The sequence below is a fragment of the Hippocampus guttulatus genome, chromosome 5 (assembly GCF_054856545.1).
Source record: "Hippocampus guttulatus isolate MCC_2025c chromosome 5, RoL_Hgut_1.0, whole genome shotgun sequence".
Classification (NCBI taxonomy): Eukaryota; Metazoa; Chordata; class Actinopteri; order Syngnathiformes; family Syngnathidae; genus Hippocampus; species Hippocampus guttulatus.
In genome coordinates this window covers 20,376,019-20,397,562 of record NC_141265.1, presented here as the reverse complement: position 1 = coordinate 20,397,562, position 21,544 = coordinate 20,376,019, and the positions used below count along the sequence as shown (strand labels likewise).

General features: G+C 43.9%; 2 protein-coding genes across 2 annotated transcripts; both read right to left on the bottom strand.

Annotated features, from left to right (window-relative positions):
• Positions 1-2,202: 2,202 nt before the first annotated feature.
• On the bottom strand, positions 2,203-11,824 carry shoc1 (shortage in chiasmata 1). Its single transcript, XM_086112160.1, has 27 exons — positions 11,780-11,824; positions 11,570-11,699; positions 11,405-11,486; positions 10,995-11,161; positions 10,601-10,760; positions 10,334-10,424; positions 10,125-10,266; positions 9,973-10,056; positions 9,228-9,357; positions 9,053-9,156; positions 8,768-8,977; positions 7,936-8,277; positions 7,597-7,782; positions 6,859-7,044; positions 6,691-6,783; positions 6,170-6,330; positions 6,033-6,105; positions 5,750-5,813; positions 5,213-5,388; positions 5,035-5,140; positions 4,487-4,598; positions 4,298-4,419; positions 4,106-4,193; positions 3,898-4,029; positions 3,688-3,837; positions 2,848-3,415; positions 2,203-2,470 (listed from the first exon to the last, which is right to left on the bottom strand). The coding sequence occupies exons 1-27, from the start codon at positions 11,822-11,824 to the stop codon at positions 2,385-2,387; spliced, it is 3,990 nt and encodes a 1,329-aa protein (XP_085968286.1). The 3' UTR covers positions 2,203-2,384.
• Positions 11,825-13,390: 1,566 nt separating this feature from the next.
• On the bottom strand, positions 13,391-18,860 carry krt1-c5 (keratin, type 1, gene c5). Its single transcript, XM_086112168.1, has 9 exons — positions 18,825-18,860; positions 18,056-18,452; positions 17,356-17,438; positions 16,464-16,620; positions 15,537-15,701; positions 15,236-15,361; positions 14,319-14,536; positions 14,210-14,238; positions 13,391-13,839 (listed from the first exon to the last, which is right to left on the bottom strand). Exons 2-9 carry the CDS (start codon positions 18,446-18,448, stop codon positions 13,724-13,726), a joined length of 1,287 nt encoding a protein of 428 aa, XP_085968294.1. The 5' UTR covers positions 18,449-18,452; positions 18,825-18,860; the 3' UTR covers positions 13,391-13,723.
• Positions 18,861-21,544: the final 2,684 nt, after the last annotated feature.

Below are 21,544 nucleotides of genomic sequence, written 5' to 3'. Positions count from 1 at the left end.
TTGTATGCATTAAGGGACAAAAAAAAGAAGACATTATTCCATTCACATTTATTTTTAATTAATCGGCCAATAAATCGGTTATCTGAATTTTACTCTGCCAAATATCGAAATTAACATTATGAATAATTAAACCAAAATACAATATGATCTAAAATATTTTTTTAAAAACACGATTTCACAAATTTTGAACAAAAACAACCAGAAAAAAAATATTCATGTTCACATCCAACCTGATGATATAACATTAATAAAAGAAAAAAAAGTAGACTTTTTGGTTCTTTGAATCTTTGTGTTTTATACAGTTAGAAATACAAGCAATTAATAAATGCACTCTGGAGTTGTTTCATTTCTTATTTTTTAATCTGACCAATTTATTGATGACATTTATTTTATTATTTGGGAGTTATCGTGAGGTGAAGCGCTTCAGATTTCCTGCCATGACCAGAAGATCACGTAACTCGCTCAGCGTCCAAGCTCATTGCTTTGGTGCTATAAGAGGCCTGTTTGCTATGACATGCATCATTTTCAGTTTTTTTTACCACATCTTTGCAGGACCAAAATATTGGGACTTTGGCTGCAATGACATCACATTCTATGAGGAGTCCCCCCCCCCCCCCTCTGTTAAAAGGTGACTTTCCTGTAAACTGAGACGTCGTTCTCTCTTCTCCTACCGCAGCGGACACGTCGGACAACCCACCGTCACAAACACCATTACGCCGTTCAACATGGCCGCGAGCCACATTTGAATCTGACCTGATTGGCCCACAAAAGGTAAAAGTAGCATATCCAGATTGACAGGTGAACAATGTGCGTTTTGTGTGCCGCTGTGGTAATCTTGTCCGGGCCTGGCACATAAATTAGCCAGCAAACACTTGTCCATGCTTACTCCAAAAAACTGCCCCGATTTAACCAATTTTTTTTTTTTTTTTTTACACCCTTCAAGTGTTGTTTGAAAGACGCAGCCTTCCGTGAGACTCTCTGTGTGGAGTAGGAATTAGCATAATCCGATTAGGCGGCCAGGATTAGCCCCCTCAGAGCCCGCTTTTTCTGAATCAATCATTCATGGGCGCCGCCCTCACGGCCAAGAGGCCGCACCTGCAGGCCCGACGCCATCACGCTGACCTTCTTCACGCCGCTAAACTCCAAATATTTGGGCCAATTTCTTATCGTTCCCCATCACAGGAAGACATTGGAGTCGTCAGTTGGTTCAATATATTGTGCCTTGAGATACAAGTACTTTATTGACGAGGTTTTCAAGATAACAGCTGTCATGTCAACAGCATGTTCTTTTTGTGGCTCTGATTTACAAGCGCAAACTTGTACGGTGGCAGTGACTCAGCTCAATTAACAACAGTTACACAGAAAAGATAAGTGGGGGGAAAAAATCTGAAAAAGAGGAGTTGAGTTGTTTTATTGCCGCTCCCATTTCAAGTTTACTGTCTAACAACACATAAAAACTGCGAGTTACACTTTGTGTATTGAGCGCGACCACATGGCTTCGCATTTCGGTCTGCTAGCTTAATGCTAATGTTAACAAATAATGCGAAACGCAACTGACGTGCTAGCGCTTAAAAAGCTATGTTGCGGTGTTAGAACAAAGAAGGACTGATATTGCCGCGACGAGAATGTTCTAATGTCTATTGGTTCCCCATTTGGAAAGGATTCACCGCGCTTCACTTTTCCCACATTGTAACACATATGGAGCCATATTCTGATTTGGATTGAATCCATCTTTTCACCCCTCCAACCCAATCCATCACCTGTATGTGCGACATAGGTTGATGGATGCTGGCGGACACTTTTACTGCGGCTGCGATCGCCGATAACAAGGTGACCTTTACACAGGCGGCCACTTTCCCACCCTACAATCAGCGCGCCATTACGCTCACTGTTTACCCACCGAGCCTTTAACGCAGCTCTTCGGACACGCCTCCCTCACCGCCTTTGTTCCCCCTGCGCCATTAAACAACATTGTTAGTTGGTTATTGATGCTGGCCAGTCAGTGTGGGATGAGCCTGTCCGGACGCTCCCAGTCCAAGTCCCCAGGGGTGGTCTTTGTCTGGAGGACTTGGGGGGTGGGGGGGATCATTCCTCGGGGAGCTGCTTGACTGTGCTGGCTGGTAAAGATAAGCATTCTCTCTCCACATGCTAAGGTGGCGATAAGGGGATTGCTGCACTCCACACTTGAATGTTTTTTTGACACACTCAGCATTTAATTGGTGAAATTGAGAAACAGCACACAAAAACATTATATAAATACACCACCGTGTTTAAATACTGCAATGCTTGCTGTCGTTCATAAACTCTGTCGAACAAATCAATCGTGAACGTGTGAAATAGTTTTGCCGGGAACGCCGAAATGGAAATGAACAGAATGGGTTCATTTAAAAAAGTTTAAGTCGGGTCTGTCCGTCTGTCCGTCCGGGCACCTTCTCGTAGCTCAGTCTGCTTTTCTTCAGAGGAGTCGGCGCTGGAAAAAAAGAAAGCGCAAGTATTAGCACAGGTATTTTGTTTTGATAGGTCTGAAACTTCTTTGTACACGACAGAAAAGAAAAGGTTAAACAGTCTGTATTGCTTGTAGGAAAGACACAACAATATGACCGTTGTTGTTTGTTCGATGAACCCGTCTACCCACCTACCCACTCATCTCCCTACCGTGTACTTACATAGTGTAGCTACCTACCCATCTGTCTCCCTATTTTGTTTGCTACTTGCTACCAACCCACCCATCTACTCGCTATCTATCAACCTACCCACCCATATTTTCATATCCAACTATCAATCAATCAAACTACTAACCTGTCTACCACTATTGTCCACCAAAATAAGTTTACGACTGTAGCTCACCTATTCTTGTCAAGCATGCCGCCTGTTCACTTCTCTTCCTCTCTTGTCCCATACAGCATCGTGATCCATAGTTAGTTGACAATCTCCCTCCCGTGCGTGAACCGCTACCAGTCGGACCTCTTCTCCACAACGGGCTCTTTGAAGGAGGGCTGAAGTGGCCGAGTAAGGCGTCCAAGGACCTCGAACCTTGTTGCGACAACTGGCCACTCCCTCTCTCTGCCACTCCGGCTCGGCCCTTGCCACCAATTAAAACCTCTTCCTGGCCGGTTTCGTCCTTCCACAGATCAGCTCCAGACCAGCGGCTAAGCTCCGGGCTTCTGGCAGGCCACTTCGGGTCGTGGGTGAAATAAGCAGGCTCCTCCTGAGAGTAGAAGCTGATGGTGTCATCTGGGGCCAACAGGAAGCTGGGGTTGACGCTGGGAAATGGTGCCGGATCGGGAATGGCCTCCTCGGGTTGAGGAGGAAGTGGAGAAGCAGGAGGTGGAGGAGGAGGAGGAGGAGGAAGTGGATGGACTGGACCTGACTGGGCCGGCCGAGCTTCATACAGGGAGGTGGCGTTGCTAAACAGCTGAAAACAGGAAAATAACATGAGGTACACCTACACGCTTTGGATAGGGGTCTGTAGCCTTTTTTTTTTTTTAATCCACTGCATTTGTGTGGGTGCGCCAATTCCGATGCCATTCTTCACTTTTTGAGCTGCTCAGTAACAGTTATTTTAGTCATCGATTAATCTGTCAATCATGTCTTGATTGATGAATCAGATTTAAAAAAAATCTCTTGAAATAGTGCTTGTATTTTGGGAGGCGCACGCGTACCCAATGAAATGTCCCACAGGCATACCTTCAGGACCTTGTGCGGCACCTCTGGCAACATCTCCGCCAGCTGCGTCAGGGTGGCGCCAAATAGCCACGGCAACGAGGGCACCCTCCTGAGCATGAGTTGAGCCACCAGGGTGTTGATGCAGGGGAAGTGCGACAGGCAAAGCTCCTCCTGACCAACGTGGGGGAATGTAAACGTGTGACAAATGCAAAGAGGTGACGTGGAGCTCACCTGTGACGACGTGACGGCCAGCCAGTCTCGCTCCAGGTAGTCGACGGGATCACGAGCGCTGCACATCAGGCTGAGGAAGCAGATCCGGTTGACCCAGCGGGCCACTTCTGACACCTCCATTGCAATCAGCACCTGATGCATAAGTAGTAATATTCTAATCTTATGTCGCGGAAGAATCCACACAAAATGGGCGCTTTTGGCTCGATACCTTGACGTCCAGGTCCTCCAGCTTCATGCCGAAGAGCACCAGAGATGAGTAGACCATCACCAAGTTGCTGAAGGCTTTGCTGGAGAACCTGCACCAATACGATCATCGTGCAACATCAGCACATCTTCTGATCAGCGAGTGTTTTAAGGATTGACGTGTTGATAGCAAGATATCACCCTGAGTAGAACTGACCCTCCCCCCTTGCCGTCTGGGTAGTGCAGTATGATCCAGCAGTAGTTGTACTGCAGCGACAGAGCGGTGAGCCTCATCGCAATCGCCTCGTAGGCTCGCTCCTCACACAGCTCGTCCTGCTCCTACGTACACAAGAAGTAGGTGGGGTCACAATAATATCGGCGTTCAATTGGCGGCGCGTTAGTCTACCTGAACGACGATGGCGGTGCTCTCGTCCACCGTGATGACAGAGTAGTGATTGGTCCTGCCCAACATCTGCAGGGACGGGCAGTGGCTCCTCTCCAGTAGCATTACGTTGAATCTGCGAATCCAGCAAAGACGTTTTTTAATTAAGTGGTGCTGTAATTTTGTAACTTTGGTGGTAGTGTACGTGGCAGGAACAGGGTTTGAAGTTAAACCCCTACATCTACCCAGGCAGATATTCTTTGTCCTCTGCGAAGAGGGAAAAAAACATTACAGCAGCATGTGTATCCACATGTCTATTACACTGCCCCCAGGTGGCCATGGCGTGCACAGCAGAAACAGCAGAACAATGTCCATTGAATTGAAGAAACAATATGGCATGTGTCACTACTGTACGTTTTCAAAAAGAAAAAACGAATCCACCAAAAATAAATAACTAAAACACATTAAAACCATTTGTGTTGCTGTTATTTCCATTTTGAGCCTTCTCTTAAAGGCACAAGTGGACTAATTCTACTTTTGTGTGCATGCGTGTGTACTGAAGCAACACTTGCGTAGACTCCAGCATCTGCAGTAGCAAAGGCCAGTTGAGGAGCGACTCGGTCGCCAACAACACGTATGTCACCTTGTCCTCCAGGCTCTTTTCACCCTCCCGCTTATCTGTGGGAGTATTAAAAATCAAATCACCATCCGGCCCACCAAGAAAGGACCGAGCGAGTCACACGTGCTGACCTGCGTCAGGGAGGACTGTGTCGAAGGTGACGTGCTGCACTCTCCTCTCCTTGCAGATGGTCACCCACGGCGACGGACCTGGGTGGTTGTACTCCACCACCAGAGTGAAGATGTCCCATGGGAAGTCTGCGCCCAGATGCTGCTCGTACACCAGCATGCACCCGCTGTCCAGAATGCTGTATGGACCAGGTAAAAGACTCAAGAACTTTAAGCACTGAATAGTGGCAACCATTTGTCTCTATCGCGTGTCCCACATATTCGCAAATGTGCTACTTTCCATTTCACTCATTCGTGTTTTGTTTTTTGTTTGCTGCATAGCAAAAGCTGCTTTTGAGATCAGGCCAAACCCCTGTCTAATAAAAGTACTGCCTTGGCGCTTGGTGCAATCTTGTGCCAACTTGGTGCCAAGGAACAGTTGAAGTGAGGGTAGGAGCTTTATGTAGATAGAAAAGGAGTGCTTTGCCACCATCTTGTGGTCTTTATAGGAAATGATACGCCTTTTAAGTCCACTCTTATTCATGTTCTTGATCAACGTACCTGCTGACAACACTGGCGCCGTTCAGTTTGCTCTTGTCGTTATCAGGGTGAACTGTACTTACAGCTGCAGAGATACAAACAGTACAGGTACGTGTCACGGTATTTCGTGCTTCTGTCGAACATTTGACTGAAAGCCCAATTAAGAGTGAAGTACCACCACCTAGTGGGAAAAGTTGTCAATTACAGATTTATCCAGCCTTTGACAAATTTGCTTGGCAAATTGCCAGACTGTTTCAAGTATTTCTCTCGACAGAAAATGTTGAGGATGTTAATGAAAACTTACCAGTTAGTTGTTTCAAGCCTTGCACGATTGTGGACATTCTGTCGTCACAATCAAGCGACATGATGACAAGAATCTGCAGCAAACAAAGTAATCATCGTGCTGTTGTGGTTCTTCTCAAACCTGTTTCAAATACCGACTTTGTCGTTGTGCAGCCGTGCCGCCACCAGCTTTTGCAGCTCCAGCAGTTTCCCGTCGGACTCATGGTTCCTGCGCCCGAGGTGTGAAATGATGTGCAGCCTCCTCAGCAGCTGAATGACGTCCGTGTCCGTACATGTCTCTGCTGCCTTGCTGAGGTACTCTAAAGCAGAAAACTTTATTGGTCCAGGGGAGAAAATGTCATTCTAACACCAATTACGTGTGACTGCAACGTATATCACTGAATACCATTTTACCATCAAAAATTATACATTTTATAAATGTATGCGTGTGTGTATATATATATATATAGAGAGAGAGAGAGAGAGAGAGAGAGACATGCCTCACAATCAAAGGTATTAATTACCCCAAAGCACATTTGTAAAAAAAAAAAAAAACATAACAATTGACTGAAAATTATTTTGCCAACAAGCTCCAGCTCGCGGACCCCGCATTGAGAACCACCACTCTTAAGATTTAAAGTGTTAGCGATGGGTGGTGAAACAAGCACACAGTTACGAACCCAAAGCAGCGTCCACGTCACACTTCAACAGCAGCTCCTTGGTTGTTACCAGCATGTGGATCACAAGCACCCGGTGGAACAGCTGCTCCTCATCTGCACGCAACACCACGTCAACGCTCCTCTGTGTGGTTCCCTCCACGAATACGTTCTCCTTCCTCTGTGTCCTACCTCCTCCTTCCACTTCTGTCCTTCTACCCAGCGCCATCTCTCTCTGTTTGAGAACGTAGCGCGTCTGGTCCGGGGCCAGGCGCTGAAAGTCGCTCCAGGCGGGGAGCTGAAGGCCCAGCTCTTTGACAGAGGACAGACGGGTCCGGGCCAAGGACAGCAGCTCGCGGTAGGCCTGACGCTGACTGTCTGTGTGCAACATTAAAACACATCTTCACTTCTTCCTGAGTGTGTATCCGAATATTTCTCTGTATTTATTTGTGTCAGTAGCGATAAACTTCTTGTGTGAAGAATACAGTACTGGAAAGTGAATGATGAAAGATACAAAACAATATGGTGATGAATGATACATAATTGTTATTAAATATGGTATTTGTGTAAGAAAAAACAAATTTAAAGACAAGTTTAAAAGAATTTGTAAAAATAACACGAATCTAGCAAGAAAATGTAAATACGACCAACTGCCTCCAAACTAAAGAACTTAGCATTTCTTTTTGTTATAATTTTGTTTTCATCATTTTCATGTCTTTGTTCTATACTACCGCTACTCCTCCTCCTCCTTTGATTCGCCTGTCGTCTCCGGAACATTTATGCACTTCCTTGAATGAATGCCTTCCTGTGGTGGTGGACAGTGTTCGGAAATACTCTCAGTACCATTGTTGCTTCGTTGTGTTGTTTGAGGTTGATCTCGATGCGGGCACGTGACGTGTCCTCTCCGTGAAGGCGGCTTTCACCACCTACCAGTGGCTTGGACTTGAACCACTCTGCTGTTGGGCGCATCCTGGCCAGCAGTGATCTGTCCTCTCGAGGCGTGTCCCGACGCTGTGGCTGTAATGGCGGAGGCGGTCTTCCCGTCTGATTGACGTATCTGCTGTGGAGTAGACTGCACCTCAGAGAAGCTCTCTTTTTCTTGTTTCTGCTCCGGCGCTGATCAACACACAAGACCACAAGCTTGAAACTTTCTTGGCAGTGAGTGAGGAACAACTTTTTAAAGAATACTTTAAAAAGTGTGTTTGGATCAATGAAACCGTTTCCGTCGTTCTTAATGTGTCTGAAGTGTCCCAGTAGAAGCAGAGGCACCTGCAGTGGGAGTGGATGCCCGCTGTGACCGCAGCATCATGAAGGTGGCCAGCGGGTCGACGTGCTGCACTGGATGACGTCTGGCTGCCGTGAGGACGCCTCCCTGGTCAGCCATTTTCTGGCTTCGGAGGTTGCCATCCGTCTCCCAAGGTGAAGGTACGGGCGAGACTTGGACAGAGGACTTGTTTGCGGTTTTGTTGTCAGAGCTTGTTGAAGGTTTGACTTGCTTTGTGTCAAGAGGGAGCGTTTTTGGGGAGAACTCGGCAGAACTTGTGTGGTTTTGGACCAAGACAGCAGCAGTTTGACACTCTTCCGGGGGAGGTGAAATACTGTGGAAGCAGTCTGAAGAGTCAACAGGAGAAATTTTAGTTCGCTAGGGCTTAAGCATCAGGGGCCCTAAAACTTGCAGGACATGTCTGACATAAAAAGAAACATGAAAAGGTCTCAAGAACCCAAGCTGAAAATTGTCGAGGACGTCCGCCGTTTCTGCAGCCATTTTGTTACATGCCAAGAAAGGCACAGGAGATCTGCCATTTTGGTTTGAAGCAGCCATGTTAGATTTATTTTCAACATTTTCAAGGGTCATTTTAGGAGGAACTTATCTGAGAGTTTTTGTCAAATACTTACTTAAATTAAACCACCTTGTGTATATTCGACAGATGGGTGATGATTAACTGCCAAGTAGAATGATGGCAAAAGTTGATGATTCGCCAATAAAGACAAAACTCTTGATAAGTCCACTCCACACGGTCAGACATCTCTTGTCTGATGAAGTATACAACACATGCAAAAAAACAAAACATCAATTAAAAGTGAGTGAGCTCACACTCACCATCAGGTTCTGGTACCACTTTGCTGAAGTCTTCCACCACGCAGTCATCCTCATGAGAAGGAACCTCGGTGCTCAGGCTCTCCGGAGACTCCCGCATGCGACCAAACAACTCTCTGATCTCAGTCTCGACAGTCAAACCCTCCAGGGGGGTTAACTTCAAGGCTTCGATCAGAGGCTGGAAGTCAACGGCTGCTTCTTCTACTTCGGGTTCTGTCAAAACGATACAAATGAATCATTCTCATGTCTTGTAGATCAGATGCGACAACAGGATGTGCTTGATTGTACCTGCAAACAGCAAGCGCAGTACATCGTTTGAATACTTCTCGGCCTTCCAGAGTGCCGCCCCCATCTGCTTCTGAGCTCCCGGTGACACTAAAGAGCCGGTGACACTAAATCAAAGTCAGAAAAAACACATACATTGGATGCAAAAAATATACATAGGCAGACTGTCTTAACTCACATGTCCATTGGAGACAATTCTTCCCTCTCAAAGTCACATATGCTCAGACGGCCATGGTAGTGACCGGTGGCAACACGAGGTGGAGTCAGAGTCACCTCCACCTCCATTTCGGTTGGAAGCATAACCCATTCTGAAGAAAAACAACGCAGTGGAAAATCTAATGTTGATTCTTGGGATAAAATATGTCCCTAAGGGTGCACAAAACTTGAAACGCTAACCATTGCATTATTTTTACTAGAAATGAATATAATAGTTAGGTCTAGTACCGGTATCCTCGGGGGTTATTGTATGTGCCCAGTTATGTATCAGAACCAGTACCGGAGCCATATTATGGCACTGCTACACTGACAGTACCAGTATCCAAATCAGTTAAGAGCTCCTGACTAAGATAACCTATACCTACAGTATATGTGTCCCACAATGCGCAAATTTGCAAATACAAACACAAGTCACAGTACCGGTTCGAGGACATTTTATACACCAAAGCAAGTACTCAAAACAATTATAGTCGTACCTGACCAGTTACAGGACCAGTCCGAAGTCTGGTTATAGGACAGTGCCACTACCAGAGTCGGTTACAGGACCAGAACTGGTCCTGACAGGACCAGTATTTTACCAGTAACCAGCCACTAACAGACTCACAGTACCAGGACCAAACACAGTTATAGCACCAGGACCAGAACGTGTTACAGTCTGAACACCAGTTCCACAGTTGTGCCAGAACCTCACTGTTTTATGTTACAACCTGGAGGGGCGTCCTTCATCCAGTCTCCTTTGCCAGTCGATTGCACTGAAGAAAAATGAGAAATGTCCACTGATGCCAACTCATCTGAAAGAGAAAATAACGACATTTTTCATCATTTGTATGTTTCATCAATCACAAAACCTGTTTGTTACCTTTACAAAGCGCCTCCAGGTCAGGAAGTTGCTCGTTCTGCTGTTCTGCAACAACGGACAAACTACGGCAAACGCTCGAAAAGCTTCTTGGAGAGTCGACGGTCATCATGCAGTCGTCCAGAAGATCAGGTAACTGCAAAGTCTACCAGGAGAAGAATGAGCGGTTTTTCGGCCAGTAAGTCAAGAAAATAAAAAAATTGTCACGTTACCTCATTCGGTGTTAGTGACTCTTTTGTGAACACCTCGGTGATATCTTCGATGTGCAGTTCATCACTGGACCTTTCATAAGGCGCACAGTGCCTGCAAGTTTTACATTTACAATTAAAAAGAGCATTTATGACATGAATGCAATTGATAATGGTGGCAAGTAAGGAATTACCAACACTCTACCGTTCCTCTCAATTGAGTCAGTTCTACTTTCGCCCCCAAATCTTTTTTTTTTTCCCACAAGTGTCTGTACTTCAACGTTAGTGCACCTGAATATTGCTTCCTCTGTGACGGCATCTCCGCTCAAGCAGATTAGCGGGTCGGCCACCAACAGGGTCTTCAGACGGGACACTTTTCTCTTCAGGGTGGGCAAATGTTTAAAACGAGGCAGGAAATTGGCGGCCATGATGTCTTCTGGTATGAGTAGGTCTGCCAAAATCCAACAATGACTCTAATACAGTGGTACTTGGACTTGTGACTTTGATTTGTGAGCTTTAAATGTTGTAAACTAAAATGCCATATTTATGATGAGCAAATGTTTGGGGAACACGGGACTTAAATAGCTTAACTTCTCTTAATTTAAAATAATTCATCAGTTGACGTGTTCTTAAATCAATGTATTGGACTATTCTTATGCACATATTCATGGGAGTATTTATTCACCTTTTTCTTTAGTTCCAAGATCCAGCTGCGCAGTCAATTTGAGGAATGATTCCTCAAACAGACGAGGAAGCTTCGACTCCTCACCCTGGTGGAGAAGCTCTGCTGAGGCTGCTGGACAGCTTGCTCTGTTTTCAATCATGCCCTTGATACTCCCAAGGTCATCAAATCTGGAGTAAAACATCAAATCTGGAGTAAAACAAACCAGTCATTCTAAAAACTACAACCATAGTGTTGGAGTCTTAGCAAAACCTCAAAATTTGCTATGTACAGTATAGAGACCACATAGAAAAAAACAAACTTACTACATTTCCCCCTCACACATGCCAATTATTTGTATTTGTGTATGTGTTAGGTGCAACTTGGTGTAAAAGAAAAAAAATGGAAAACCACAAATTTAATGGGCACATCACTTTTCTGTGAAGTTGTGTTGTTCTGTTACTCGAAGGTCATCCATGACGGAAGTGCTGAGCGTGCCCGTGGAAATCAGCTTCCCTAAACAAGTAAATCATCACAATTACATTTTTTTTAAAAATCACATTGCATGCTCGTTTAAATTGATGAGCAAAACGGCTGACCTCTGAGCCAAGGTTTCCTGTAGGTGACCTCCGCCAAGGTGCCACTGTGAGGGTAATGGTCATCCTTGTAAGGTATGTAAGGTGTGGGTAGCGACAACAAGTCCATCATCACCGTCAGATGGTTTTTGTTCTGAGTAGGATTGATAGACATTTGTTTTATCAGTTCTTTTTTTCTGTGATTGTTCATTGTTATTTTAGCCATCAACCCACCTCGAAGACGTAATCCAGAGCTATAAAACTGGCACAAGGGAACATAGTTGTATGTCACACCTGTAGATATAACCAAATTAACTTAAATCTTTGTTTTAAAAAATCGCGGAGGGGCGAATTTTTTTCTCTTCTCATTTGGAATGAGAACGTATCAATTAGGCTGGGCTAATGCTAGCGCAACTACAACTAACAGGTAGCCAATAATTGAGCAACCATTTTATTTGATTATGAAAAGTAACATGTTCTAATGAGCCACTAAAATGTTTAGTTAGAATTATTTAGCGCTACACCTCACCTTTTTTTGTTATAAATTACCTTTTGTGATTATTTTCCTCGAATGGAAAAAGCTAGCCTGAAATAGATGACCATCAAAGATCGTCACTTGGTGAGAATATTTGTGCCTCTGCTCAAGTCGCAGACGTTTACGTTTTTGGGCCCTTAACTAGTTTATAAGGCAGAGCTGAAATATAAGAAATGATATTAGAAATACATTTAATATGTTAGACTGCTCTTGAAATTATAGCCTACCGAGGAATAAACCTCAATTCATCAAACTGAGGAAACATCGGGAGGAGAGCGTGATATGCAATAATACGTCTTTGAAAGGCATTTAGCATGTGGAAAAGACTTTATCATGCTAAATACTTAAACTACATATTTTTAAAAGTAATGTCTCTCCAACATCAATGGATGGAATCCTTTTTTGGAGTAATGCTTTTGTCCATCAGGTGGCGGTATATTCTAATTAATAGAAATAAAGTACTGTACAATTAAAGAAATATTTAAAAACTGATTTACATTTAACGTTTGGTGAAACTCTTCCTGCTAAATAAGCAGATGTACAGACATTTGAGCTTAACTAAAAACATCTTTACATTTAGCATATTGCTTGCGTTTTTTTGTTTTTTTTAAATCGAGTGCTCACAAGCATTGGCTCGTCTTTTAGTCATCAAAACATGTCTTTATTGCTTTTGCAACTGCAAATAGAAAAACACCTGTACCTGTGTTTCCTCTTATTTCAGATTAGACAATTGTGAACACCAGAACCCGGTGGCATGGCATGGTGGTCGACTGGTTAACACGTCTGCTACACAGTGCAGAGGTTATGGATTTGATTGTGGGCCTTTGGGTGTTGAGTTCTCCCTGTGCTTGTGTGGGTTCTGCCCGGGTACTCCGGTTCCCTCCAACATTCCAAAAACATGTATAGTAGGTTGATGGATCACTCTAAATTGTCCGTTGGTGTGATTGTGAGTGTAAATGATTGTTTGTCTATGTGTGCCTTGCAATTGGCTGGCACACCAGTTCAGAGTGTTCAGTGTACCTCGCCAACTACCCAAAGTCACCTGGCAAGTCTCCAATCCAATCTGTTGGGTCAAAATAATTAACCCAACCCCTTGGATAAAAATAACCCAATCTGCTCACAGCGAGTGGGTTAGAAAATTAACAACTCAAATTGAAGAAGATAATAATTCATGGCTCATTTGCCTTTATTTTAGCAGAAGCCCAACAAGACTAAAACACGTGTGCGTAATAAATTATATTGTTTGTTGTAATACAGATTAATTTATTACTTGTTTTAGTAAAAAAAAAAAAAAAAAAAGACAAGAAAAAAGGATTTTGAAAAAACACCACATTAAATTGCAATTACAATATCGGGGGTGGAGGGGGGGATCACAAGTAGTTTATTTTTGTCAATCATTTAGCTTTAATGTCTATCATAACAAGCTGCAGGGGGAAAAAAGAATGAAAATAGGATTCGATGCCCCGTTCCTCACTGCTTGACTTTGATTATTATTTTGTCATATTCAATTGCAGTTTTCCTCGTATGTTGGGGCAAGGCACAACCTTTTCGGCAAAGTTACATTCCCACCAAATAAGGTTTTCTTGAGGCTTCATCCATGGAACAGCGGGTGCTTTTTAGGGGTGCGTTAGCTTCACTTTTGCTCATTTTTTACGCTCCTCAATCTGCTCCACCTTGCTGGACTCATCCACCACTTTGCCGTTGATCATCGTCTGAGTGACCACCTTGACGATCTTCCGAGTGCGCACGTCGGGCTCTTCTGAGAGGGGGGTTGAAACAACATAGTTAGCTGAATTCATTTTGTCATTTAATTTGTTCTGCAACCGAACTCGTAATCCAGTTTACTCGTATATCAAATCAGTTTTCCCCATTGAAAGGAATTGAAGTTCATCCAGCCCCACCGAAATTTTTTTCTTAAAAAAATAGCACTTTATCGTACAACATAAAAGATGTAAGTATAAAATAAACACATTTCCTCGATATAACAGAATGAATTAATAACTTAAAATTATTAAATACATACATCATGTAAAATATGATTGTTGAAATTATCCAATCCAATCCAAAATGTATGTGCAACAATTTTAATACTGAATTTCTGAATCAACTTAAGCAAATTTGGGACTCACTTTTAGGGGGTGGCGGAATTTCTTTCACCCTGCAGGACAAGAATTTCGGTCAGAACCAGTTTGTGTTTTTACATCTCCCTCACGCCACTCCATTTAAAAGTGATCTTACGTTTCCTCTCCTTCCAGCAGCTTCCTGTATGTGGCGATCTCCATCTCCAGGTTCTGCTTGATGCGCAGTAGCTGCTCATAGTCGGTCTTGTGGCGCTGCATGTCCAGGCGCAGCTGCGACAGCTCGTCCTCCAGCTGCGACAGCCCCACCTGCAGGCGATCCATTTCCACCGAGTACTTTTGGCCCGTCTCTGCAAGGTTGCCCTCCAGCACGTCCACCTGGGAAACGCACAATGCAGGTATTATCACTGTCTTGATCTTCCTGCGTTGATGGACGCTGTCTCACGACACGGCCGTGTTCATGCCCACAACGGCGCAAAAACACTCTTTTTAAATGCATCACACTGCACCTGCTAGGACGAGTTTGCTAAAATAGCAAAACTTCGGGTGGACATTTCGACAGCGCCTCGGCACAAATGTGGCGCCCTGTTACTCACTGTGAATGTTTAGCAGCGACCTCACGGTAAACAGACACGGCACCAACTGCCAACACAATTATATCTGCACTGTGATTAATACGCTTCACATATGTGTGCCGAGCAAACACGAATCATCGCATGCATGCTCAAATTGTTTGCGCACGGTGTATGTCACCGTGCGCCTTCATAACTGCCGTGTCACAATGATTGATTAGAGCACAATGAATGTCACCAGGTGAGTACATTTTATGCTGCTACAAAAACAAAGTTTTGAGAGCTTGAAAGAAGCCTGCTTCAATGCCAATGGAGCTTGGCTATGCGCTGCGCGATTTCATTGATGTCATAGATTACAGTCACCATCAATTCATCACATTTTTTGGGGGTACTTGCAGCAAATCTCAGCGTGGGGCTTGGCCATTAACGGGCAAATGGGGAAAAAGCGGATAAAATCACAGCAGGTGATTTGGGTGAACGCAGGTGTGTTGGTGCTGGCGCTTACCTGCTTGCGAAGACTGTCCATCTCCACCTCAAGTGCCTGCAGGAAACGTCGCCTCTCGCTCAGCTCATTTTGGGCGCAGCGGAGTGCCTCGTTGCTCTCCTTCACCTCCGACTGCACAGCGTCCAGCTACACACACACACACACCACATAGTTATCCCAATATTGAGGGGGAAACGCAGTTTGATTCGTTTTCATAATTTCTCAACTGAACATTGTAAAACACAAAAACAATCATTTAAAAAATCTGAAGTGGAGCGAGGGAACACCGTCTAGGAAGAGCATTTGCTGAAAAGCGACTGACCTTCTTGAGGTACCAGGCCTCGGCCTCCTCCTTGTTCTTGCGTGCGATGCCCTCATACTGGACTCTGAGCTCGGCCATGACGGCACCCAAATCCGGGCCCTGAGCGGCGTCCACCTCCACGTTCACCTGCTCGTTAGCCAGGCGGACCTTCAAGGAGCTCTTCTCCTAGTACCGAGACAAAACGTCTTGATTCATATAGCGCTTTCACAACAGAACAGTTCACACAAATAAAAAACAGGAACGAGCACCCATATATCTTAAACTGATCTTGACAATTCTGATCAGGCATTTTACACAACAGACAGTAATTCCTATTTGCAATTTTCTTTTGGAACCAATCCTTGCTGTACATGTGCATTTTTCCCCCACATGAAATCATCTTCAAGACATTTTTTTAAGAGGCTTAATATCTTGACCGTCACGTTATGCGTAGCAGCCCTCGGTGCTTAGAGCCTGATTGGCTCTCGGTTGGTTATTCTTGCGTTGCGTTTCTACTTTCCCTTTTTGAAGGTGTGGCTGTGCACATTTGATGTTTTTTTTTCAATGTCATCGCTGTCCAAACATTGTAGGTCTGTTCCAGCTGCGTCACCGATAGCAAAACCAAACATGAGAGGACGCTTTTACAACCACTATCACCATAGCTGCACCAATGGCCCAGCTGTGGTGCCTTTGTACCTAATGGACATCCTTCTTGCAATGTCGTTCTAATGCACTTTATGGACTCTTATGGATGGCAAAGACCAAAGGGAAACATGTAGTAGTGCCCTGAGAGAATTCATAACTCTCAAATCAATTCATCCCATTGAAATGAATGGAAATTCCATGAACGCGTTCGAAATAAATATCGTCATCATTGTTACATTCTGAATACAAGCAGCATCATTTCTGGAGAAGTGCTCGGAGATTGAAACAATTCCAAAGCCTCACCTCATCGTGGTTCTTCTTGAGGAAGTAGAGCTCCTCCTTGAGGCTGTCCAGGTCCCCTCTCAGCATAGATGTGATCTGGTCGTGGTCGGACTTGGCTCGTCTCAAGGCTTGGCAATCGCGCTCTACTGACTGACACAAGGCGACCTCCGCCTCCCACCTGGGCCAACGGAAATATCCCCAAATAGTATTACAGTACTGTACTTGAAGAAAGTCCATATAAATACACAGTATGCCAATTTTATGACCTTGTTCTCTTACAGAACAGTCCTGGGGCACCAGCCTCTCTCTAGTGATATGGTGATAGGGATTTTTTGGGGACCAGTATCGATGATACCCAAACTTAGACCAGTACTCCTACAGCTGTTATCCGCATGAATGCTGATACGAATGTCAATATCAATATTTGATGCAATATCAATTTGTTGCTAAATTTAAGAAATAAATTTCTTTTTTTTTCTTGCTAAATTTAAGAAATAAATTTAGCAACAAAAATTTAAAGTAAAGTAAATAAAAAATACAAAACTACTTAAAAAAAAAATATATATATATACAGTACATATATATATATATATATATATATTGATACTTATGCTATGGTCGCATTACTTCCCTAAAATGCATCCGTGGAATTTCTTTAAAATGGCTGACCAATTTCCTGTACGATTTCAGGCATCAGTCCTTGAAATGTTTGGTGTGTGTTGCAAAACATCATGCCAATTGAAGTCGTTACACGATAGGCGGCAGAGAGTGTATCCCGAATGGAATGTCTCAAATGTACGCACTCCGCCACTGTCATTTCGCACGCTGGCGGAAAAGCCATTAAATCAAATGGCTTGGCAGTCTGGCGTTCTCGTGTGAAGACGAATACTGTGTGCGTGTTTGTGCATCTCACTTGACCCTGAAGTCGTCGGCCGCCAGCTTGGCGTTGTCGATCTCTAGCATGATGCGGGCATTCTCCAGGGTCCTCTTCCGCACCTAAGGAATCCACATGGCAGAGCGGTTAGTTGCTCCTGCCAATCAAGTTGGCAAAGTGAAAAACATCATTGTTTTTTTCTGGATTATATATAATTTATTGAATGTTTATGCAGGGAGGTAGGTACTGCAGGTATGTAGGCAGGTAGATGGGGGATAGGAGGTTAGACACATGGGTAACTGTCGTTTTGGTAGATTGATGGGTATGTAGGTAGAGGGGAAGTAGGTAGGTAATAACTAAGTAGGCAGGTAGGTAGTTCAAAAGCTTGGTGGGTAAGTAGGTAGGTAGGTTGATAGTTTGGTACTCTAGATAGCTAGATAGATTTGGGTAAGTAAATCGTTTGGTGGGTAGGTAGTTTGAACGGTTGGTGGGTAGATACGTGAGTTGGTAGCTATATAGCTGGGCAAGCGGGTAGATATCTGGGTCAGTCATTTGTTAGACTGATCGGGGGGTGGGTAAGTATTTCTGTAGGTATGTACTGTCGGTAGTTAGTAGGTAGATTGATCGGTAGGTGAATTCGTAGGTAGGTCGGTCGGTTTCGATGTCGTTAAACTAGGAGATACCGGTAGTTATGTTTTGTTCCCTATTTTGTTGCTTTTGCAGCTTCCAAGGCTCTGACCTCCTGCCCGATGGCGTGCGCCTGAGCCATCATGTTGTCCACGTCATGTCCCTTGGGCTGCCTCTCAGCGATCAGCTGTTTGATCTTCAGCTCCAGCTCGGCGTTGGACCTCTCCAGGGAGCGCACCTTGTCCAGGTAGTTGGCGAGACGGTCGTTCAGACCCCGCATGGTCTCCTTCTCGCTGGCCCCCGCCCCCAGCCCGTTCAGGGACAGGCCGGCGCCCAGCAGGTGGAGCCCGTTGCCCACCGACATGGAGCGCGACAGCGATCGGGCGCCGGCCGTGGACGCGGCCGGTCTGGAGCGCGCGACGCCGCGGGCGCCGTCCCTCGCTGACACGCTGGAGAAGGACGGCTGGCGTCCAGAGTAGCTGCGTACGGACAGCGTTGACGCCATCCTCCTGCCATTTTTGCACATACAGGCCACGGTCATATCGTGGCTAACTCTTGCTCTGAATTGCTATTTTGAAACCCGACCTGGCTTGAACTTTTATCTCAAAACCTTCCCTTGAAACCCAATTTTAAAACCCGATTTTCAAACCTTTATTTGAAACCCTGTCTTAATACCCTATATTTAAACCCGACTGAAACCTTAATGACAACTAGAAAGCGTACTTTGAAACAAATACATATAATCATCTAAAAACATTTTTGAACTATAGTGAAGCAAATTTGAACCCAGCCTGTACCATTTATTACTATAAACATCCCCTTCAGTGCTCTTATTGTTTTTTTTTTCCTTTCTACTATTATGATCCATTCGTCAGACTTACGTGATTGCTGGAGCTGCGGATCTGCTGAACAGTGTCCTGTTCGTGGGAAGCGGGGCTGTGCAGGTGAGCGTGGCTGCACAGGATCGCCTCTCTGTCCCTTAGGGTGGAGACGATGAGAACGAGGAGGAGGAGGAGGAGGAGGAGGCGGCAACACGACACCGTGGACGTGGAAAAAGTTGCCTACCTCAACGCAACCTGCAGAAAGGTTGATTGTGAGGCAGCAAAAGTGTGAATTGAATTAAAACTGGACTGACATTTTGCAAAAAGCATTTTGAGATGGAGACGATCCATACGTGCGGTCTATGTTGACTCCAAACTGATCCTCAATGACAAAACGACTTCAATAGAAGTATAGATCCAAATCCTGTTTCTCCATTGAAATGAATGGAAATGCCGTGAATCTTTTTCCAGCCTCCCCCCAAATTAAAAACAAAAAACATCTGTTGTATTTTTTTTCTTTTAGATAAAAAAAATTGCACTCTTTAATATTGTACTCTTTAAAGACACGTGAAAATCACATAATTATGTAGAATTCAAAAGGATTAATCAGATTTTGTCACACTTTCTCCTCCACTTCAGTGTACATTGTGCTGCTGCCTGCCTTGGCCACCGTGGGGCGGTATAAGAAAGATGTACAGTACTGTACATAGACGTCTGGACACAGAGGATAAAGAATTTATGACTGTGAGTACTGTTATATTGAATATCTAAATGTGTTGCTGCACTGTTTGTGTGTAATCTGTTTTTTGCATGAATATTATGCTAAGCCAATGAAATGTATATTTTAGAATATTCTGTAGTTCAATTGAAAAATGTTCACAAATTTTGAATTCAAAACTTATTCTTATCAAAATCATTTGAATCTCAACCTGAAGAAAATATTTTCAATAAAATGTAATTAGTTTCTCTATTTTCATTCACAGTCTGAATAGATATTTTTTGTTTTTAAAATTCCTTTGATATGTGAAAAGTATTTCCGTTTATAGCACAGCGCCTCTTGTAACAATGCATGGAGTAGAAAATAGACATGTCTGTTGTCAAACACGGAGAGGTTAAAAATATACTCGAGTAAAGTACACCTACCTGAAAAATCGAGCTAAGTACGTGAGTGAGGCACTCGTGCAACAATGGCCCCGCAAGACGGGGACGTGAGAAGCGGGGCACGGCGACGGGAACAAAGGTGCCAAAGAATTGAGGAGAAAGCAAAGACCCCTGAGAAATCAAAGGGCGTTCCCGGGCCTGAAGTGGAAAGCAGGTTTTGCGTGCACAAAGCACTCACGCGCAGCCATGTTGACTCTTCTACTGTATATTCAGGCCATACAGTATTGACTTACATTTCCTGTAAGCTATCCCTCATCACAAAGTGTATTTGCCGAGCCCCAAAATTGGCCATACCGGAGTTATCAAGAGTCCACTGCATATAATTGACCATTTAGACACGTGTGAGGGAAACGTGCTATTAACATTAATAGAAAACATACAAAGCTCAATAATTGTCTCATTTTTATTTCTTTATCAATTTCATACAATTACGCTATTTTTAATAGGATATCAGTTCGTATTAAGTCACCTTACTTTGTTTAACTAACCACACATTGGCAGTTTTTTTGTACTTTTTAAAATAAATGTATTCTTTTGAAATACATGTCTGTCGATATATTTACATGATTTTTGTAAATGTCCCCTTTGTAATGAAAATTATTTTCATTCCATGGGTGAAAATGAAACAACAGCCTCCATCAGTTCCTCAATGACACTTTATTGTGACTTCATATGGTGGCTTTATTTTCTTACCTAAAAATACAATCAATTAAAAGTAATTGCATCAGCAACCTTCTTCGTATATTTTTTAAAATGTGGTCTAAGCGTACAGTATCGGTGTGTGCGCGTGTGTGCGTGCGGGGGGGGGGGGGGGGGGGTAGTATCCGTATGGTCTCCAGGGAAGAAAAGATCATATGACCATGACTGACTGACCTGGTTCAGTGACTCACATACGGTAGAACAACTTCCGTTATGTACCGAATTTTTTCTATTCTTTACTTGCATCAGTCAGAGCAACTAATACCCAGCACACAAACAAAAAGAAAAAAAGTTTCCCTTTCCATTTCACCTTAAAAGGTGTCCACACCGCATCAAATGCACAGATACCTTTAACATGACTTTTATCTTATCTCTACAGATCTTATATCCGTAGTCAAATTAATATTATTATTCAACGCCTTCCCCATATTGGATGACTGATACTCTCTGCGATTCAATTGACGAAGAAAACAAAAGAAGAAAAACAAAATCCCCGAGTCATTTACGGGAGGAAATGTTGCATTTGTTTTTTTTCCTGGTCACATAGTGAGGGCTGTGCTGTACAACTGCTGCCCCGTTGTGTATACAATACACACTACAACACGGGTTCGGTGGTTCTCGAAAACATTCATAGATTGAAGAGTATATTGTCAGTGTATAGGTGTGTAGCATGTGTGCAAAGACACATGATCAAAGAAACAAAGGGGCTTATCGAGGGCAAAAAATGTGTGTGCGTGTGTGTGTGTGTGTGTGTGTGTGCGTGCGTGCCAGTGTTTTCCCACTGTCCCCTTTGTTCGGCAGGAAGACAGAATGTAACAATCATCACAGGCATATATTCTTTATCCTCCATGAGAAATGATGAACATGGCAGCATCTTACTGAGTCACAGTCGAAGAAGAAGTTACGCTCTTCTTCATGAT